At 43.2% G+C, this 20,757-nt stretch overlaps 1 protein-coding gene across 1 annotated transcript in view; it reads left to right on the top strand.

Annotated features, from left to right (window-relative positions):
• Window positions 1-394: 394 nt before the first annotated feature.
• LOC117581293 (matrix metalloproteinase-2) overlaps window positions 395-20,757 on the top strand; it is a 72,682-nt gene continuing 52,319 nt past the window's right edge. The window contains exons 1-3 of the mRNA XM_034268334.1: window positions 395-1,724; window positions 16,726-16,827; window positions 16,977-17,179. Of these exons, the coding sequence (XP_034124225.1) occupies window positions 1,521-1,724; window positions 16,726-16,827; window positions 16,977-17,179 (509 nt within the window). The 5' untranslated portion in view covers window positions 395-1,520. The remainder of the gene's footprint in view (window positions 1,725-16,725; window positions 16,828-16,976; window positions 17,180-20,757) is intronic.

Below are 20,757 nucleotides of genomic sequence, written 5' to 3'. Positions count from 1 at the left end.
GAGCTCCTCGAGATAGCCTCTAATTTGATTTCAGTGCAGGCAGAGACACAGATGACACACAGAGCGAGAGCGGGAAATACACACCTGGTATAAATACCACTTTGTGTCACCCACATCGATCTCATCTCTCTCCAAACTGCTGCCTCTTAATCACTTTGGTGGCAAAGAGAGAGAGAGAGAGGTAGAGAGTTACAACAATAGCACAAAAAGATTCTTATTATCCTTAGTTAATCAGCGCATTACAACATGCTCTCTGTGTCTGGTCTCTGATCTCCGACGCGCTCTCTCGCTCTCTCTCTTTCCGTTTCTGTCTCTCCGCTCGATTAATTGAGAAAGAGTGTGGGGCAGCCAGGCAGGCAAGCCAGCGGAGTCGTTTCCAGTCAAGTCACACTCTTTCCCGACGGTTCGCGCGGAGCGGTGTACCCGCCGCACTGTACACTGTAACGCGAAATAAATAATAAATAATATAAACGCGAATTTGATATACACATAGGAATTATATGCAGGAATAATAAAGCCATACCGCCGTGACACGAATAAAGACGCATCGGAAGAGAGGCGTATGTTGTTTTCGATGTTCTTGCTGCAGGCAGTGAGTGTGCCGCCGCCTACTTCTCTTCTTTTGTGAGGCAAACAAAAGCCATCCGTCAACGTGTGCGTGTGCGTGTCGTGTGCGTGTGTGAGAGCGAGTGGGTTTCGGATCGGTACTGCAATCCGCATCCATCGGGATCGTAAAGGTGCTCCAAGCAACAAAGGCTCCCTCCTCCTTTGTAAATGCGTAGCGTGCCAATTTAATTGTGTTATTGTTGTTGCAACAGAAAGCAGGAATGGAATAACATAAGCTAATGTGTATTTAATAGTGCGTCGTCTCGTGTGTCTTTCAAAGTTTAAATTCAATCCATTATACCAGAACACACAAGGCTCCCCCGCCTCCCCATACCAGGAACACTCCCAATAGTGCGACCACCAGCCCTGGTTCTCCTTCCTCTTTTGCCCCTTCCAGAGACACACATTGTGTGCGTCATATGTAAAACAGGAGCGGGAGTTAAGGAAAGAGCAGCAGCGAGAGACAGAGAGAGCTGAAGGAATAACGGGAAGACGAGCTGGACAAAGGGACGAGCTCCAGGAACAAAAGGAAAGAACAGCTGGAAAGTAGACGAAGAAGTTGGCCACAACAAACCCGAAAGAAGAAGAAACACGAAACAAAACAAAGCATATCCCCGACCCCCACTGCTACCGCGCTTAGTTTCTGCTTCCGTTGCTGTTCCGCAGCTGGCTCTGCCACTGGCGCTGGTGCCACTGCGCGTGTGTCAACCCTCGCGACCGCGTCCAAACGAGAATTAACAAACAAAAAAGTGTAAGAAGTTCAATTTACAATTACGAATCGCTAGTCCAACACCGAATTTAATTCCAGTCCGAAAAAGAGCTCTGAAAAAGAGTGTAAATCTTAGTGAAGTAAAGTGAAAAGTTTTATTTTGTCCTAATTAATAAAAGAGCGAGAAGAACAAAACGAAAAAGAAATGTGGTACACATGTGTCGGCGGCCTGCTGCTGCTGGCTCTTCTGGTTGCAAATACATGCAACGCCATCCAGGATCTTCTCCCCGACCACCATAAGCATGTAACAGAGGAGCGTCAGAAACAGCAGCCGCCCATGGCTGAGCAGAACGACTTGCAGAACGGGCGAGCCGGCAAGCCAAAGAGCGTCATCTCTGAGGATCTTATGGTGAGTGTGGGCTGTGGATTGTATTTTAGGTATGCAAAGAAGCCAGAGCCAAAAAGGAAATAATTCCTGCCACCATTCATAGTGTGCTCATGTTGGGATGAATATCTTTGAAAAATACCATTCTGAATAAAGCTTAAGTGAAAGCAATCAGTTGGTGATTGAATTGTGAAAAAACATTTGACACAATTCGCAATCAGCGCAAAACATTTAATATTTATTCAGAATATGGAAAAGTTAAGAAAAATCAACTGCTGCAATCGCCGCAGTGCAGTCACATAAATAATTAACCATTATGGATCTGCATTGAAAAGAAACCAAAATTATACTCCCAACAAAAGAGAGAGAGAGAGAGAGAGAGAGAGTAATATATGTAGATTGTAAATAGAGAAAAAGAGAGGCAGAGAAAAATGCGTGCAGCCTGAGGTCAGTCCACACAACAGCTGAAAATATAATCAACATGCAGCAAGCAGGAAAATGCTCGTTTCTGCTGCAGTTTCAGTTGCAGTTGCAGTGGCACATCCAGTGGCAGTGGCAGTTGCTGTGGCAGACATTCATTCATTCCGCTCTCTCCCTCATGTCCGTATACGGAATATATGCATATTCCAGGCAGAGCGTCGTGGCAGGGTGCAGGGGCACACCATCAAGATAAGGCGAATGCAAAGGCAGCGGACGCCGTGCCCCCACCGAGACTGCTTCTGCTGCAGCGGCCTATCATAGGCCTGACCCCAAAATCCCAAAATGGTCTATACATGCCACGTACAGTGCGTGTCAGAATTGTAAGACGACACATAATGTTGTAATGTTACCAATTTATATTTGTTCGAGTCAGTTCAGTTAACTTCAGCACAGCGAATCCAAATCATTTGAAGTGGAAGAACAGTGGGACTATACCACTGAAACGCACTGTGTGTGCATTCAGTTGGTACAAGAAATGAGGGCCAGACCCCCTAGCCCATCCCCGTTCCGTCCGTTCTTCAGTCTGGGTGGCGAGTGTGTGGAGCCCCCATGCACAATGCACGCTTATTGTTTCGGCGGGGCCTGCATCCTCACTGGCACTCGATGCAGTTGTGTGCACGAGTATGTGGCTCCACGATAGGACATTTGCTTGTGGTCGGGTCTTGTGTGTGGATAGAGTTAATGAGCGCGGGCGCCTTTTTAATCAAAATAACAAAATATGAGCAATTTATTCTTGGATTTTCGTTCCTTTCTTTCGCTCTTGTGTGTGCCAAGGAATCGTCGTGGCATGTTCTTAAAGGCGCGCCAGGACGTTGAACCCCTCGTCGATGAGTCAGCTGGGGCACCAGACAGAGGCCTGGGCGGACAGGATGGCACTACTGTTTTCGTATGCGAGGCAGTCGGCTCGAAAGTTGGCATTTATTAAAGTGCGAAAATGGTAATTGGAAGGAAGAGAAGAAGGTCGGAAGGAAGGGTCTCTTCCTCAACAAAATATGAAAGAATAAAAATAAGGAGAGGGGCAGAGAAAACCGGAGAAATGGTACAAGGAGAGTGCGAACTGAAGACGGCGGTCGGTCGACCTCCGTCTGGTGCCCGCATATTGTTTATTTAGTAAGGATATCGAAGGCAATGGGTGGATGTCCCATCCGCCGCTTGAATGGTGGGTGTGCAAACATATGTGCCTTATAAAGTGGGGTACACATATGTACATGTGCAGCATATAATATACATACATACGTACAGCTACATATGTATGTACATATGAAGCATTGTAGGGAGTAGCAGTAAGTAGAGAGAGAGCGAAAACAGAGAGTGAAACGTCGGAACTAAGAAAGAACTGAGAACAGAGCTAAAGCCGCTGCCACGATGCTGCTGCTGCTGTCGTCGTCGTCGTCGTCTGGCGGCGGCTATGTGTCGCCAGCTAGGCGCTGTCGTATGCGCCATAGCCTCCCTCCCGGTTCAATAAACGCACTCATACAGACAAACACACACTGAGAAGGAATTGTTCGCGTACACTCACGCACTGGCAGTCGCTGTCGCGCTTATGAGTGGCGTGTAATCAAATGAAATGATGAAAACGGGTGGCAAAACGACTAGGGGACTAGTGGATGAGGGGGAGTAAGACGTTGCGGAGTGCAGCAGGGTCACGGCATTCACTGCATGCCCCAGCGGAAGTTGTCCGGAAAATACTGTACTAGAAAGTGAAGTTAACTTTATCTCTCTCCCTCTCTCTCTCTCTCTCTCTCTCTGCCCACACGAGCAGACCACAAAATACACATTTGCATATCCACACGCACTTCAGTATGTACATATGTACAACATATTCTTGCTCCCACTGACACTGAGACACTGCGACTCTGGAGACACAGATTGGTGCATCAGAAAGTGGAAAGGGGCAGAGGCACAGAGGAGAGCCCTAACAAACTGTTGCAAATTTACTTTTAAGTTTTCGCAAAATTCTAATTGGCGAAACTCATGGAAATGGAGCAGGAACTCCAGAAGGAAGTCGTCTTGTCATCAACAGACTTTTGTGGACTGTCCAACTTTTGTGTACTCAAATAATTGGTGATTGCTGTACATTCACACACACATATATGTACATACATACATATGCATTTCCTATATATAGAAGAGGGGATTGGTCATACAAAGAGAGCAAGAATGAATTTTGAATCGTGGGAACAGGTGGATTCTATTCTTCAGCTAGAGAATTTTTAATGATTCCTGATGAAATTCTTTTGTCTTTTCATTGGAAAAGAAAGTATTTATTTTTTAATACTTGTTTCTGTTGTTTTGAATCTTTAAATGTTGTATTTAAGCTTATATTTGTTCCTCAGTATATTTCCATCCTTATCAATGCTTATAGATTATGTGGAATGTAATCTTGGTGAAAGAGGGAAATGTATTTTTAAGTGTTTATATTTTTACATTCTTTGAGATCTATAGGGAAATCAATTCGAAAGCATTACCAACAAGTTTTTTTAATGTACAAAATAATTATATCGAACTTGTCAACTGTGTCACACACCTCTGAGGGGAGTGGCCGATCCATTCCATTCCTATTTCCCCAAAAGGAAACCCATAAACTGTATTAAAATTATTCATAAACATTCTTCGCATTACTCATATATAATGGATCCATTGTCGGATTCCTACAAAACTGTCAGAATGAAAGGCAGTTCCTCAGTAACATCCCTCGTCCTCCTCCACTTTGGGAATGCAATTAATGCAGTTGATGCCGCTGATGGAGTGGGGGCATTCGAGAGAATTTTCGTTGATTGTTTTATGGCTTCCTGGTAGGAGGAGAGGCCCGGCCGGGCACCGCCCGACCGTCCACCAGAACTTCCAATTCGATCGGTTTTATGGGTGGCACTCAAAAACACAATGCAGTGAGTCCGAGAGCCAATAAAAGTATGTTTCTTAAATAGGGCTTATATGACAGTTCTTGGTGCGCCAGAGAGATAAAACGAGAGTGAGGGAGAGATACGGAGATCTGATCGTATAAATGTCAACTTCATATGCCCCACTCAGAGACAGGAAAAGAGTGGCAGATCCGAGACTTGAAACAGATTAAATGCGCTGTTATTAATTAACACAAAATGCTGCTGATTCACTGTTGCAACAGCGACAGGGGAAAGCTTAAATAAATTGAGTAGCACATTAACGTGATTATCAATTGCAATAAAATATATTTCCGTTGACAATGCTGACTGTTGTTTGTTGCTGGAATAAATTACCATTATTTTAAGACACAAGTAATTTGTCAGTCAGTCAGAGCAGAGGTGTACAAATAACGAATATCTGTTTATCCCAATTGACAAATGCCACTTGACACTAGCACTTGTGTGCGCAAATGCGTTAATGAGCCGCAGAATCTGCTAACTGAAACGATTCGAAACGATTCGAGAGCAGGAAATTCCGCTTACCAGCTACCGATTTGTGACTAATAATTCAATAGGATTTAGCTTTTGTTGCTTAACATTATTAAATTAACTTGCATAATTATTATTAAAATATACAAAAGCTCTTTGACTCATCTCAGGGGATCTTTTGTGATAATTATATGGTAAATTGCTGGATTTTTTGACAAAATATAAATGACTACTGCCGCTTCCGGCCGCTTCTGCCCGATGAATATAATACACACAAAAACATTTTTATTTTATGCTGACTTTTAATTAAAAGTTTTTGATTTTTAATATTTACTTATATGTTTATGCTACTCCGAGAGCTGTTTTCAAAAGGGGGTAAACCACTTTTTTGCAACCAACAACAACTTTAATCAAAGGATTTTTCTGGTCAGTCATGCAACCTGTCGTCATAGGAGCTTTTATTTTCTTTTGTTTTTTTTTTTATTAAATTTCGCTTTCCGTATAAAACAAGAGAGAAATTTGTCAAGAAGCGGTAGCAGAAACATTAGATACCCTTGCAGTTCCACTTGCTTATGCAAAGATTATGGCAGATTTTGAAAGCTTTTATGTCTACAAACATATAATCCAGCATATGCTTGGTAGAGTGCTTCCCTTTTCAGTGCTGCCAAAATCAAGTCCAATATAATCATAGTTGCATCTATCCTTACAGCAAAGAGTAGTGAAGTTTTATTTTATATTTATTTGTTTAATTGTGTCACGTAGGTAACTGCACTGGGCCATAGAAAAATCCTGCATCCTTTTTAGCAGCAGGGAAACGACAAAACCAAAATGGAAAAAACAGCAGGCAGTGTACGTACACACCTACCTGTTTGTGTGGAAATGTGTGTGTGCGGCTGTGTGGCTGTTGTTGCACGCATTGAAATTCAAAGAGCGGAAATATTTTCGAGCCGAGCACAAGAACAAATAATTCCCAATTTGCATTGGCCAAAAGGGTAGGCGGAATGCACAAAAAACCCCGACGCGAATACCAATGAATAGTTCTGCAGGAAAAATAAAAATAAAATGCGTCTATAGAATATGGAAGCGAGATGGGGATTATCCTGTAAATGCGAATTAGATTTTAAGCTGAAAAATGTCCACAGAGATCTCTCTATAGATGCATCGAAGAGGCACGTGCTCCTTCTGTAGCGCGTATACCCCTTTGTACGTGGTATCTCCATAGAAACGTGATTTTTTCAGCTAAAACAGAAATCAAAGTAAATAGGAAGTATTGTCAGTTGTTTATATACACGATTAATATTCTTAATTAAAAGCTGATAACAGAAACAGTTCCAGAATCCCAGAGGAAACACTCAGCGTACAGATAAGCCACTAGAATACTTTCCCAACAAAAGCACATAGTCTCGGCTCTCCGTTCTCATTATCATTGATGTTGTATTTATAGTATAATTCATTAATTTTTATGTGCCATTGATTGATTTTTAATGTCATTGTGGAAAAAGAAGGAAAGGGGAATCGAGAGAAAAGAGGAGAGTGAGTGAGTGGAATCGTTGGAGTTGGCATCGTCTGGCCAGCCCACGCGACGTATGATTGATGCATTTATGCTGATTTCCCTCCTCTCTCTTTCTCTCTCTTTACTCTGTTTTATCCCCATCATTATGGTATGAGCAATTTGTTGTGCATACAAAAATTTGACAGTCTGCGCAAGGGAACTGGAGACAACAGACTGAGACTCAATCTGCATGCACATTAGCCCTCTCTTCCCAAATCCCTGTACGCCAACGCGGATATGCGGACACCAATCTCAGTCATCGCTGTCACACAGGAATACGAATGCACTCGTGGTGTGTCCGTTGTGCGGTTTTACAATTTTTGGGTTAGAAATGACAATGATTCATGCCACACCAAGGGCCATGAGAGGTGGCAGAGGTGCTGGCGGCGTCTGATGATGATATCTACTTACGTGAAATCCTTGGCAAATTTGTTGGGAACAAAAGCAAGGCACAAGAAATGCAAAAGGACAACTCAAGACTCAAGGAGAGTAGAATGTGAATATGTTTAAAAGGCAGGAATCCTAAATCCAACAAAAGAAGAACCTCTCTGTGCACCTGGGAACCTTTAGCATTATAGTCCGTGAAAACTAAATTCAGTCATCGATTTGCTTTGATAGCTACAATTCTTCATAAAATGCAGACTTCTTTATGTACATGCGTACATATTTATGTACATACTTATGTATACTACATACATATCAATCAAGAAGTGAATGCTGACAAAAAAAATAAAAAGGAAGACGAATGCATTATCGGAATTGCACAATCGGTTACAGTTATTGTGTGTGTGTGTGCAAGTGTATTTGTGGAAAGTTTCTCGCTTTATCTGCGGCGAAGGGCACTTCCACTGGGGAAGTGCAACCAAGAAAAGAATGGATATAATACGAACAGGCAAATGTAGATAGATAGGGGCGACGGGGCAGAGAGTATGGGACAGCCGGACGTCCAGCCATTAGCCGAAATAGGGGAAATTCACACTCCTCTCACAACCACACACACACACACAAACAAGCTCAAACTGAGTCGCTGACACTCTAGTATGCAGATTTTTTCGCCTTGCCTTTCGCCTAACGGTTTTTAATGGTTCCTCGCGAGCAGTGAGGCGGGTGGGGGCGGTAGAATGAACAAAAGTGCAATAAATCCAAGAGAATTTCGAACAAAACAAATAAGAAGGACCGAGTCGAGTAGTACCGACTATCAGATACCCAGTACTCCCACGAAAGTGCATAATGATGGAGTTACAAGTTTATTCAATCTTTGCTGTTTGTATAAATAAATAAAACCATTGTATGTTACATAACTTAATTTAAAAAATAATAAATAAATATTTTTCCATATCCATTTCAAGTTAAACATTTTTCCGGGTAATCTGAGTACATACTTACATTTATATGGACATTTTTGCATCTATTATGGTCTTTGATTTCCATACGCCATAGATATTTTTTGTTACATGCAGCTTCACTCGTAGAGCATACTTTCCGTACATTAAAACTGTCTAGGGTGGAAAAACGTCCGGTGGAAGTGCATAAATAAATGTATAGCATCTAGAGAAAAATTGTTGGGATAAATTCTAAGGTCTCGTAATGTGAAAAGGGCGACTGCTGCTGCTGCTGCTGTCGCTGCACAAAAGAATTATAAACAAACACAAAAAAAAAGAATATAAAAAGCAATTGGATTTGACCCAGATTCATTGCCTCCCCTTCGTGTTGCTTCGTTCCCGTTTGTGCCTCTGTTTTCGGGTTGTGTTGTTGTTCTTTCTTCTGTGTTCTGTGTTTTGTATTAATTATCACATTTTCGTGCTTCGACGCGCGCTTTTGATTGCAGCAGCAAATACAGCAAAATACATACAAAAGCAACACAAAAGCAGCAGCAACAACCGAAAACAACAGAAAACAAAAATCAAGAGCATATTGTACATATATAAAAAAAACAATTCCGCTTCGATTTATTTATTTTCGGTGAGTATGTGGCAGCTAACGGCAGTTTGCTGAGCCCCCCAGCAGCAGCAGCAGCAACAGCAGCAGCAGGGGGCCCGTCAGAAAGAGACATAGGGAGAGTGAGGGAGAAAGCCAGAGGAAATGAAAAATATTTGACATTTTGGCAAGAATCTGAGTTGATTTTAATGATGCCACATGATGCAGCATTGAAGCAGCAGCAGCAGCAGCAGCATCAGCAGGAGACAGACCTTTTCCAGCGAAATGCTGTGGATTCTTGCAATATGTTGCAACAGCCACAAACAATGACAACAGCAGCAGTAGCTACAACAGCAACAACAACGATGACAACGCCTTTTTTGGGCTACATTTTTGCAGCGTGCAGCAAGTTTCCTTTTAAGCGTGTGCTGCCTGTGCCATCAATTATGCTATGCGGCAGCATGTTGCACCAAACGAGAGCCGGTGAAGTCAGCCTCAAAGTCAGATTCAGGCTTCAGCCACAGCTTCAGCGTCGGCATCAGCTGCAGGCCCAAAGATGGTATGTATGTGTATCCATGTATCTGTGCATCTGTGTGCTGTATGCTGCGTGTTGCCGTCACTCAAAAGATCCAACAACGCCTTTTGGCTTTTTGGTACCTGTTTCTGCCACACCATTACAATCCTGACTCACACCAACATTCCTTTCCCCCCTCTCTCTCTCTCTCTCTCGGAAGCTGCGGTTCAAAGTGCACAAATATTGACAAACTCATTTAGCGGGGATTCTCTTTGCTCGCTACTTGGACACACTCATCCCATGATTGTGGTTAATTTCATCAAGAGACAAGCCACTGAAACGACTATGAAACCAAAACGAGTTTCAGCCAGAAGAAAAAAAACATTCAATAGCTGAAGTTGAAGCGTAATTGGAATCCATAATCGTAGCAGGAGAGTGGAGTCGATAGATCGGTTATGCTAGAACCATAACAGTAGCAGCACAAGCAGATCAGAGCAGAGCAGGTTTTTCCTTTTTGATAGAAATAGGCGAGCGATATATTAAGCAAATCATTTGTCTAGCCAGAATAACGAATCTTAATGGGGGTATCTGAAGTGAATTGTGTCAATGGACAGCAAATCATATGAAACCACAAAGACCAACTGCTCAATCGAAACCCTTAATGAGAATCTCTTAAAAGAGCAACAGCTTTTTGTCGACGGGACAGCTACACCCATCAACCCACCCAATCGAGCCACAAGAGCATAAAATGGGTGAAAGTATGGCCTTATCAATTGAATTATCAAGCGAATTTATGCCTTTAGTAGAAACTGGGTACTTGGACTGCAAAGAACCAGGGGCAGCAGGAGCAATACTCGTATATCATTGACCATATCGGGTTGCTGCCTCTGCAAATGGTCTTAATGTCAAAAGTTAAACTCAAGGGAAACCTTTTTAGCTACGATTTCCTACTTGCATCAAGACGGGGAATCTACATACATAAATATACGTATATGTATAGAGAGACACAGAGTTTCTCGTTAGAGCCATATGGCTTTTGCCACATGGACATAATCATTCACGTCGCCGTAAGACTTGCGTGTGTCCGCACTGGTGATTTCTGTTTATTTAACTGTCACGTAAAGTCATTGAACGCAAAAGTCAGAGAACAAGAACGCCTCGATCGAGATCGTATGCAGATCGCAATTATTTATTGTAAGTAATGATTTATTTGTTTATTGCAAAATGTGGAATGCCCCGCGCGAGTTAATCAACGTCTGCGCCTGGCAGGGGGTTGGCTGGGGGAGACCTTGGACCGACGTCTCATCAGTTGGGTTACAATGCACCTCCCAAGGCTTCGTTCGCTACACATATGGGCTTACACTCTTCCTCCTGGCTGCTATACCCTGCAATAATTGAAAAGAGTATTCCTGGCCGAGCCCCATCCACAGATTCTGTTTTTACAGTTTGTGGCTTTGAAGCCTTGTCCACACGTATATAATCTCGGCGTTCCATTTTCCCTTTTCTTTCAGTCCCGAGCATCTCATCACTTTCCCATAAAAGCGTTCGAGCCACCATCCCTCCTGGGAGCGAGAGACTAGTAGTGGGGCATGGGGGCTGCGATACTGCAATTTACGTTTGTTTCTGCGGTCTAATTAAAGTGTAAGCAAAGACTGAACTTGTGGCAGAGTGTCAGCGTCAGCGTCAGTGCCACGGACCGAACGTTGCGTGTTGCACCAGCACTGCGGTCCGTAGACCCATTCATTGGAGGCGCCTCTCCTCAACCCTTCTTCGCCTTTCTTTGGCTTCGTTGATGCGCTGTTCTTATCCCACATTAATCAATGTTGATTTCAATTAATTTAACCATCTCTTCACTCTGCTCTGTCCGCCACTCCCCCCCGTCCGTTCGTCCGTGTGTCTGGCCTTTTATTAAATGTTCCCCGATTGAGGGCGGGGACCTGTGGCCCTCGGAAAACATTTAGTTTGTTGTCTAACGCGAGTCCTTTAATTGAAAATTTCCAGTCTATAAATTTGTGTTGCTCCCAGATGTGGGAGCAGTGGCAGATGACGCACGGCGCACATTTTTCTTCAAGCAAGAATTTTATGAGACAGCTCCAGGAAATGCATGGAAATGGAAATGGAAATAGGCAATGCTATGGGCTGGCCCCTATGGGGGATAATGGATCATCCTGCAGCGGAAAATGTGGATCAAGCAGATGTGCGGATGTTTGGTATGGATAATGAGGCAAAGCCTCGAAAGCTTTTTCTTACCTTTAGATACTTACTCATAACGCATAACCAGAAGAAAGGAAACCATTACCTGTGGCTGCTGAAAGCTGCAATCTGTTATGTTCTAAGCATTCATCAGATTTGTTAACCTTTTGATAATTGCAGACTTCTAATCAATGCCTCAGTTCCATTTCTAATTACTTTTCAATTTGAATTGATTTCCAATATGTTGCTTTGTGGTGTCTGCAGGTCTCCTGAGGTGGACCTCTGATGTGTTACTGTTTTTCTGCATTTCATGTTAAATTCTGTGACCATTAAGTGCATTTTGTCTCTCCTGTTGCCTTTTCTGCCCGGAAGACCTTCCACTTGCCATAGCAGATTGGCAGAGACACAACTTCTCTAGTAAGTTTTCTAATTACTGACCTTGAGTTAGTGGTTTTCGTTTTGCTTTCCGCTTAGAAATCCATTTGAACATTAATTTCATGGAAATGTTCTCCTTATTTTCCACTTGTGCAGTTGTTGACATGTTTGTGCCATCAATTTGTCCTTGGGAGAGTGGGGCCTAAAAGGTGAGTCTCATACGAGGACTACCTGTTGTTGCGGCAGTCTGGGAGGAGACCCCATCAAGGACCCATATCCTGTCAACTTGGCCCCAATTTGATGCTTTTTGTGGTTTGCTTTACATCTCTCCTTGTAGCTCCTGCTGCCTTCCAGCTGCCTGCTGCTGCATTTTCCTGCACCGAGTATTTTCCATTCCTTTTTGCGCATTTTCCCAGAATTTGTTGTCCCTTTGTGTGTGGGTGTGTGTGTGTGTGTGTGTCTGCGGCTTAGATGAATGCCCTCGTTTGTTGCAGTTGCTTGTCATTTTTATAGGTTTGTTTGCCGAACCACCACAGAAGGACATTGTGTCCGGTGGCCGCTCTATTCGTCTCTCGGTGTCGGCCGCCTTCATTTTTATTAGCCCTCTGCCGCATGTGGAACCAAGAATTATGGCAGAGAGATAAACCAATTTGATTTGTTTGTGCGGGTCCTAAACTCTTGATTAACTGAGAATTTTCCACTCCCTCGTTTGCCTTTTTAGTAATTGAGTAAATATTGATAACGAAGGGGAGGACGGGCAAGAAGGGAAAGAGACTGCAAAACAATTTGATAGATTATATTGTACATATATATGAGTACAAATTATGGTTTCGGATCAAATTCTTACAGTTTCCAATTAAATAAAGGATAAATTCGTTCGTATCTTCAGTTCTTATCTTTGTTATACCCGCTACTGGGTGAGTAAATTGTATTTGTGCGGCCCTACAAATTGTAATTATAATTCCATAAAATAATAAACATATCGCCCACGTTCATCGTTTATTGGTCAATTTACTTTCACACTTTCACTAAAGGCCAAGAACTTTTTCCTGTGCCCCGAAAACTTAACGAAATTAAACCCCCAAAAAACAATTATGGATAGAGTTGTGTGTGGGGGGGGTTAAGTGGGAAAGTGGAAAAGCAATATACAACATACTCGTATACTTTCTTTCACACTTTCCCCGTAAGCCAGCCCCTCAGCCCGGCGGCCCTCGTGGCACTCGCACTTTTCTCAATTGTTTTTCCTGTTATTGGTTTCTGTTATTATATTTTGATAAGATGATTTTGTTTACACGACAAATACTCACGTAGCCCCATGTTTTACTGTTATTGTTTTTGATACTCACCTCGTCCAACCATCTCCCCATCCCAAACCCCCACCCCCACCCCCACCCCCAAAGGAGCTGCACTCTCCGCTCTGTTTTTCCAACCCATTTTTCCATTTTTCTATTAGTTGGAATCATGGCTTGGCCACGTACTGTCGTACGACTGGGGGCTATACTCCCCGCACTTCTTTTTGATTTTCAAACACGTAGTGGCTTGGCCAACACAGCATTTCCCATTAAAAACGCAAAGGCCAATGCATAAATGATTGCCACTGGAAGCTCCACCTTGCCCGGGTACGGGCGGGGACTTGTGCAATTCATTCACTCATTCGAAGCACTCGACGCACTCATCCATCCAAGCAGCCAACCATCCAACCATCCCACCATCCAGCCATCCATTCATTCATAACTATGAATTGTAGTTTATTCGTGGTCGTAAAATGTTTGGGCCATGATGATGGCGATCAGCAGGCAGCTGGCTTGGGGCACACCTTGCTTAAGAGATATTTATGGAGAGAAGAAGTCTTCGATTAGCCAAATTGACAATACACTGAGCGAAAAATAGATTCCACGGCTATAGGAACTGCAATGTGTGAATATGAATTATAAATCACTTTTCTTTCAGTGGAGAAGTGGCGTGCCTCATTGGATTTGTCTTCCATTCATTAAGAAACTTTATGCGTCGCTCTCTGCGACAGACATTCGGCATCCGCTATATGCCACAATATTCCTCGTGCTTCCTGCCCCTGTCGCTGTCGCTGTCGCTGTCCCTGTCCCTGTCTATGCCCCTCCGCAGCTACATATCGTCGATTTTGTTTTTGCATTTCAACATACATCGATTTTTTGTTGTTTTTAATTGATATTGTTTTCGTGTAGCAAAACGAGAAGCAGAAAGAGAGAAGCGATGGAAGCCATGGGGCATGGGATGGAGGCACGTTATATGAATTTCAATTTTGTGTGTGTGTGTGTGTGGGCTTTCTTACGTTACTTTTGCGAAGCGTAGTCGACTCTTCTACCGCTCCTGCTGCTGCTGACGCACTCCCAGCAACGTGACAGCCCATAAGAGAGGGGGAGCTAACTTTTTTTTGTGTGACGCACACATTTGCCTCTGCAATCTGTGCCACATACAGCTGTCGGGGTGCCCCTTCCCTGATCCTGTACCTGTAGCTGTACCTGAATGCGATGTATCTGCACTGGACTCAGTGTCTGGTTTATTTCCATTGCTGCCCCATCCCGTGTCCTGTTTTCCGTGAGTGTGTGAGGCATCCAACAGAAGCTGATGCCATGCTGGGAGAGTTACGTCGTCAAAGCTAGTAATGGTTTAGTGAAATAACAAATAAAACGGAAAACGCGAATCGCAAGGAGCACTGCAAAGGTTGCCTCTCTGACCCAAGGACCAGCAACGGAAGCGGCAATGGTAACAACAATAGCCATAACACAAACAAAATAAATTAAAAAAACTATGTGTACATCTGAAAGGTGAATGAAAGTCACTTGATAAGCTTCATTTACGGCGCAAAAAGAGTCTGTGCGCTGGGTGTTGAACGTTACGCTAAAGCGTTAAGCAACAGTCGCAACACCCCCTCATCCACACAAAAGGAATAGGGATTCCAATTTCATTGTGTTCTGCGAACAAAGCTACAGCTGAGCAGCTCTCACCGTTAACCGTTTCTTTCAGTTATCACAACGGTACTAGTTGCAGCCCAGCGAAGACTAAAGCTCAGACTCTCTTTAGACTGTGCTGAACTCTCTCTCTCTCTCTCTATTATGGGAATTTATCACTGGGTTTCTCTTCAGTAGAGAAATTTAATAGATTAGAAATAAATTATAAATTTCTTTGATTTAAATATAAATTTATTAATGCGTATTCTTAACACTAAATCAATCTAAATTTGTATTTAAATATAAAAGAGTTAAATAATTTTTTCGCTAAAATAATTTTAATTTTTGCGTTGACCAAAACTGTTAACTTTTCAATGCTTTTGAATGCCACACACGAGCATGAAAGTTTTCAGCAGCAGTCAAACGTAAAATGAAACGCAAAGTGGATAAGCCATTCATCGGATCGATAAATCTCAACTACATAATCGTCCCGCACACACACACACACACACACACACACATACATCACGTTCTCTTGTATGTAAGAATGCCAATGGAATCCACTACTACCCCCTCTCTCTCCTCGTCTTTCCACTGCCCGAATATTGGCTAACGATTCTTTTCATGAAATTTGCAAATCGTTGCTCGATTCAAAAGTTTGCTTTCTTTGGGAAACGACTGTCAATAACAAGTAAGGCAAAAATCGAATATTTGTCCATCATGATGCAGTCAGGGCGGAGTGGGCTGTGTGTATGTGGGAAAACAAGCGAGTGTGACAATTTTCTCATCTGTTGGCGAAAAGTGGGTACAATTTAATTTGCAGGTCACGTAATTTGCTGGTGTATGTGTCAAGTTGTATCCCCCCACCTCACCAGCTCATGGTTTTCGTGGGGGGAGCGGTGTTCTGTTTGGGAACGAACACTCGTGTATGCCCGCACGCAATGTACAGAAAAATATGCAAATCGAGAGGCGGAGCACACATATGGCAAGGGAATCGAGTCGAATCGAATCGAATCGAATCGAGTTGAGTTCTTTTTGAGTTTTGTATTTCCAACTGTCACACTTTACCGTTATGCGTTAAACCATATGCAAAAGTAACACTGCTTCAAAATAACAAACCCACACGGGAAGATACTTAAATAAAAGTCAGAGAGTCGAAGTGTAAAGTTGATTTTATTGATTCGATAATGGCCTATTTTTCCAATATGTAAGTGAAAAATATAAGAAGAAACCCTCTCCTACCGTATCCACTACCGTCCATCCACGTGATTAAAATTCCACCAGATAAGAAAATGCGCCAGAAGGATATTCCCCTGCCGTCTGCCAAGCTACCGCCATCTCATTCCATCGACATTTTCTTGCACTTTTTCCCGGTGGCATACTTTTTGGCTTATTAATGTTAAAGTTTTTGTTGTTGCTGCTGTATTTGGCGTTGCTTTTATCATTAACTTTATGCAAACAAGTTTTGCTTCTCTTTTTTGCTGAGGGTTTTTCCAGTTGGGGCCGGGGGTTTGTTTGTTTTTTGTGTACCATTTGCAAACGACAAACAGTTTGGCTCACAAAACCAGCAGCCTGGCCATATGGCAGACATCTGCATTGTTGTTGCCATTGAGATACTCGTCTACTCGTTGGCACACTTCCCTAATGTATCTATCCATCTAACCATCTCTCCATTTCCATTCCATCCGCCTTGCAGTACAATTACCTCATGCAGTTTGATTATCTGCCCAAGTCGGACCTGGAAACGGGAGCTCTGCGCACCGAGAAGCAGCTGATAGATGCAATACAGAGTCTCCAGGTATGTACACACTGCCCCACCACCACCCCACCCCCCACATGTCTATTATGCCCGATTTCACAAGCAACATTACTGTTCTACTTGCCACTGATGCTGCCTACCTTCTGTCCACAATGCCACATCTTGTGCCTCTACCCTTGTGGCGGCAGTCTTTTGGCAACATTCCAGTTACGGGCGAAATCGACGCGGCTACAGCCAGGCTAATACAGCAGCCCCGCTGCGGTGTGGGCGACAAGAGGTACGCGTATAATTTCTCCCCCGACAATCTGGATCATGACAATGGCAATGGTGTACGTGTGCGGCGTTATGTCCTGCAGGGACCCAAGTGGAGCAAAACGGATCTAACATGGAGGTAAGTCGTCTCTTTCCTTACCAACTCAAACACAAATGACAAATACAATTACTTCTAACTAGAAACCTTTTACATATACAATTTGTTCATGCCCGATTCTGGAAATATATTAACTTAGTGTTAGCAAAATATAAGTTTTACTCTAAATTCTTTTTCAATTTTAAGTACACATAAAAGACCTGCATTAATTTTGACGCAAAAGGGAAAATAATGTATGATTTTTGCCCTGATTAAATCGCGGCATTCATTATGAAAACTCTCGTTGCTTTTGAGGGTTCCTTGCACTCCGCTGCCACGGGGTGTCCCCCTTTATTTTTTCTTGCTTTCTTCCCCCCCAGAATGTTCATTTCAATTAAACTGCTGCATGCAGTTCATTAATTTTTCAGCGTTCATTTAGATGCGAATTTATAATTTTACAGGACTGCTTGTTCGCTGGGGGGCTGAGGAGAGGGAGCCGAGCGTAGGGCCCTGGATGTTGCTCTCTTTCTGTTGTCATGTCCCCGTGCATACGCGCTTTCAATTAATTCAAAACTCAAACGTTGCGTAGCTTGTTAATTTTTATCACTACCCATTGCACTATCCCCCTGCATTTTTTCTTCCCCTTGAACCCCCTGATGATGGCTTTCTTGTATTGCATAATTTGCTGTGCTAAAGCGTGTTTTTATGTAAAACAATTCAGTGCTTTTCTCCCAAAAACCCATTCTACATAAAGTGGGTGGTGGGTGGTTTGACCGGTTTTTTCATCCCTATGAATTGTTAATGGTCCCGAGATGACCTGCTGTGCAGCGAAAAAGTTGGCTCCTTCGCTGGAATCTGGGACTGAGCTCGAGTCCGGTGGCGGGGTGTGGAACCAAGCTGACGCTCTCATTAAACACTTTGCGCCAAATTGAATTTTATGATGAGCCAAAAACGAACTCGGGGAAAACAGCATAGTAGCATCTTCAGCATCTTCAGTTCAGCTCTGATTGCAGCTGTCACTTTTTTGGTGTTGTATTTGATTTTTGATGCGCAGCTTCATAATTGCGCTTGAAATATTAAACCGGTGACCTTTCACTTTGCGCTTTGATAATGAGCAGAAGTAGCTGTAAGAACACAACAAGATTTCAATTCTTGTGTACTCCAAAATACCCTGTAAATGGTTGTTAAACTCAATTTTTGCAGTTTAGCTGTAGGGTTCGCTCTGTCTTTCTGTCTCCTTTTTATATCTTTACTTTTTTCAATGCAGTAAAAAATCAAAATTCATGATAAATTCTTCTGTTTGTTATCCAAGCTCAGAAAAATAAGAGAGATTTTTCAAATTTCACGCAGATACTCTTGCATCTGTGTATACCCTGATACTACTCGATAACTGGGCATCAGACAACTAGTTTCTGGAGGAAACGGAGCTGTCTGCAATATCCTTTTCGTTTAGATACTGTACTGTCCGTGCATGGTACATATAGTCCGTACATAGCTGCAGCTCATTATGCAATTTCCAATTAAATTTGCATAGCTCAAGGGGCAGAAACAGCTGGATTGTATTGCATACTTTCGGGCAGCAACGTATAGCGCGCATTCTCCCAGAGATTACACATACGCCATGGTGTCTTGGCACTGAGTGCCATGGTGGCACTTTAAGAGCAAAGTTCCATGCAGCGCCTGGCTATTTAATTATTTCTTGTATCGTCGTCTACCCTTAATTGGCTATTAAGTGGATGGCGACCGACGACGAGGGCGTGGCATGTTTGGAGGCATATCCCCGGGGGGGTTGGGGGCTGTGGAAGGACAATCTTGTGACTAAATTAAAGCATTACGCATCGGGGTCTCCGGCCCAAGGATCACAGCGGTGGGTGCTGCTGTTGCTGGCATCAAATTGAGTTACCCTCAAATATACATAGTGTATCGATGAGGGTCGTGTCGTGAACGTTATTGACCTGCTTTTGGTCTCCTAGCTGCATGTGTTCCCTTTAATTGCAGCTCAACAAAGGCACGATGGAGGGGAGAATAGGAGCAAAATGGGGGATTGTGTTTGCAAGTGTTTTTCCATTTCCGCTCAGCATGGAAATTCTCGTGGCGGAAGTCATTCTATAGCAGTTTTTTCGCTTTCCTCTTCCACACACACACACACACAAACCTAAGGAGGGTGACAACATCCTGGCAACATAGTTTTCCACATTCCTTGAGACATTAACTGTGGAAATTGCCCCACGCGAGCTCGAGGACACAAATCAACAGACAGCATCCAGCAGTGGCCATCGCAGAGCTGCAACAGCGGAGCGGAACGCAACGGAAGTGACCAAAAACTTGCACTTGACGCAAATATTTAAACCAAATTGGCAATTGTTGTGCAGTGTCCGGGAAGCGGATGCCGTTGCCCCGTAATGTGGCATTTACTTGGCTGCAAAATGAAGTTGCCACAGTCGCCCACTGCCACTGCAAGTGTTGCTCTTCAATGAGGTAAAACCCAATTTCTCCTCTCTATTTTCTGGTTTAATTAGGTTCTTCCAGCCAGATGCAAATCCCAAAAGGCTATTGGCTTGCAAGCAGAAGAGAGAAAATCAACATTTGCGAAGGAGAATAGCTTTCTGGCTCTTTTTCTGCCACATTTTTGACTTCCTTTCTGTCAGAAATGTTCCATTTCCTCGCCTAATGCATGGGCAAACAATTGGGGAAAACTGGAAAATGGTGTCAACAAACCGAGAATCAGACGCAAGCAAAACCTGTTGCAATTCGTCTCTGACCAAACTTCAAGTTGATTTTCCTTTTAGTTTTCTACTTCTCCCTTTTTTTTCAGTTTATTTGGCAAATTACATTTTCTGGAGTTGGCTTTAAGCATTCTATAGAGTCTAGGCAACATTGTAGCCCCACCATCAATTGCCTCTTTTTGTGGCATTAATAAACGCTCAGCGCAATGCATTGGTCCGCTGCTCTGGGGGCATTTGTTAGAATTTTTAATAACATTAATAAAGTGCACAATGAAGTCAAAGGCGACACGCACATGCTTCGATGGAAGGACAACAGAAAGGAAGCCAGTAGCTGGTAGCTGGCGACTCCTTGAGGAGGTTGCCGTTTATGCTTATTAGCGTGCAGGCGAGCCATTAATACAATGCACCAAAGAGACAGATACGGCGAGTCAAGAGTGGCGAGGTGGAGGTGGCAACAGCAGCAGCATCCTTTTAGTCGCATGCCACATAAAGAAGCAACGTGCGCCCCGCCTCGCCTTGTAGCGAATGTCATAAAAACAACTCATACTCATACTCACTTGTGTCTGCGTTTGTGTATGTGCCACATCAGCAGGCAGAATGCTGGCTGTCCGTGTTACAATGATAAAAAGTAATTTTATGACTCGCACAAAAGAAATGTTCCGCCCCGGAATGCACTTATTTGTTCGTCAGCCATGGCATTGCATCCATCCATCCATCCATCCCCCTCCCGGCATTGCACGACTCGGACACACATCAGATGAAGCTTTTAACAAGCGCCAAGCGGCAGCAGTAACCCGAAACTTTACCCCGAACATTGACTGAGGCGAACCGTCTTTAAGTTTCGAATTTACTTGCTTTTCAATCAAAAATTTAAGGAACTTTTCATGGAATTTC

This window comes from Drosophila guanche, unplaced genomic scaffold, assembly GCF_900245975.1.
Source record: "Drosophila guanche unplaced genomic scaffold, DGUA_6, whole genome shotgun sequence".
In the NCBI taxonomy this organism is placed as follows: domain Eukaryota; kingdom Metazoa; phylum Arthropoda; class Insecta; order Diptera; family Drosophilidae; genus Drosophila; species Drosophila guanche.
This window is presented reverse-complemented; position numbering and strand designations above follow the sequence as displayed.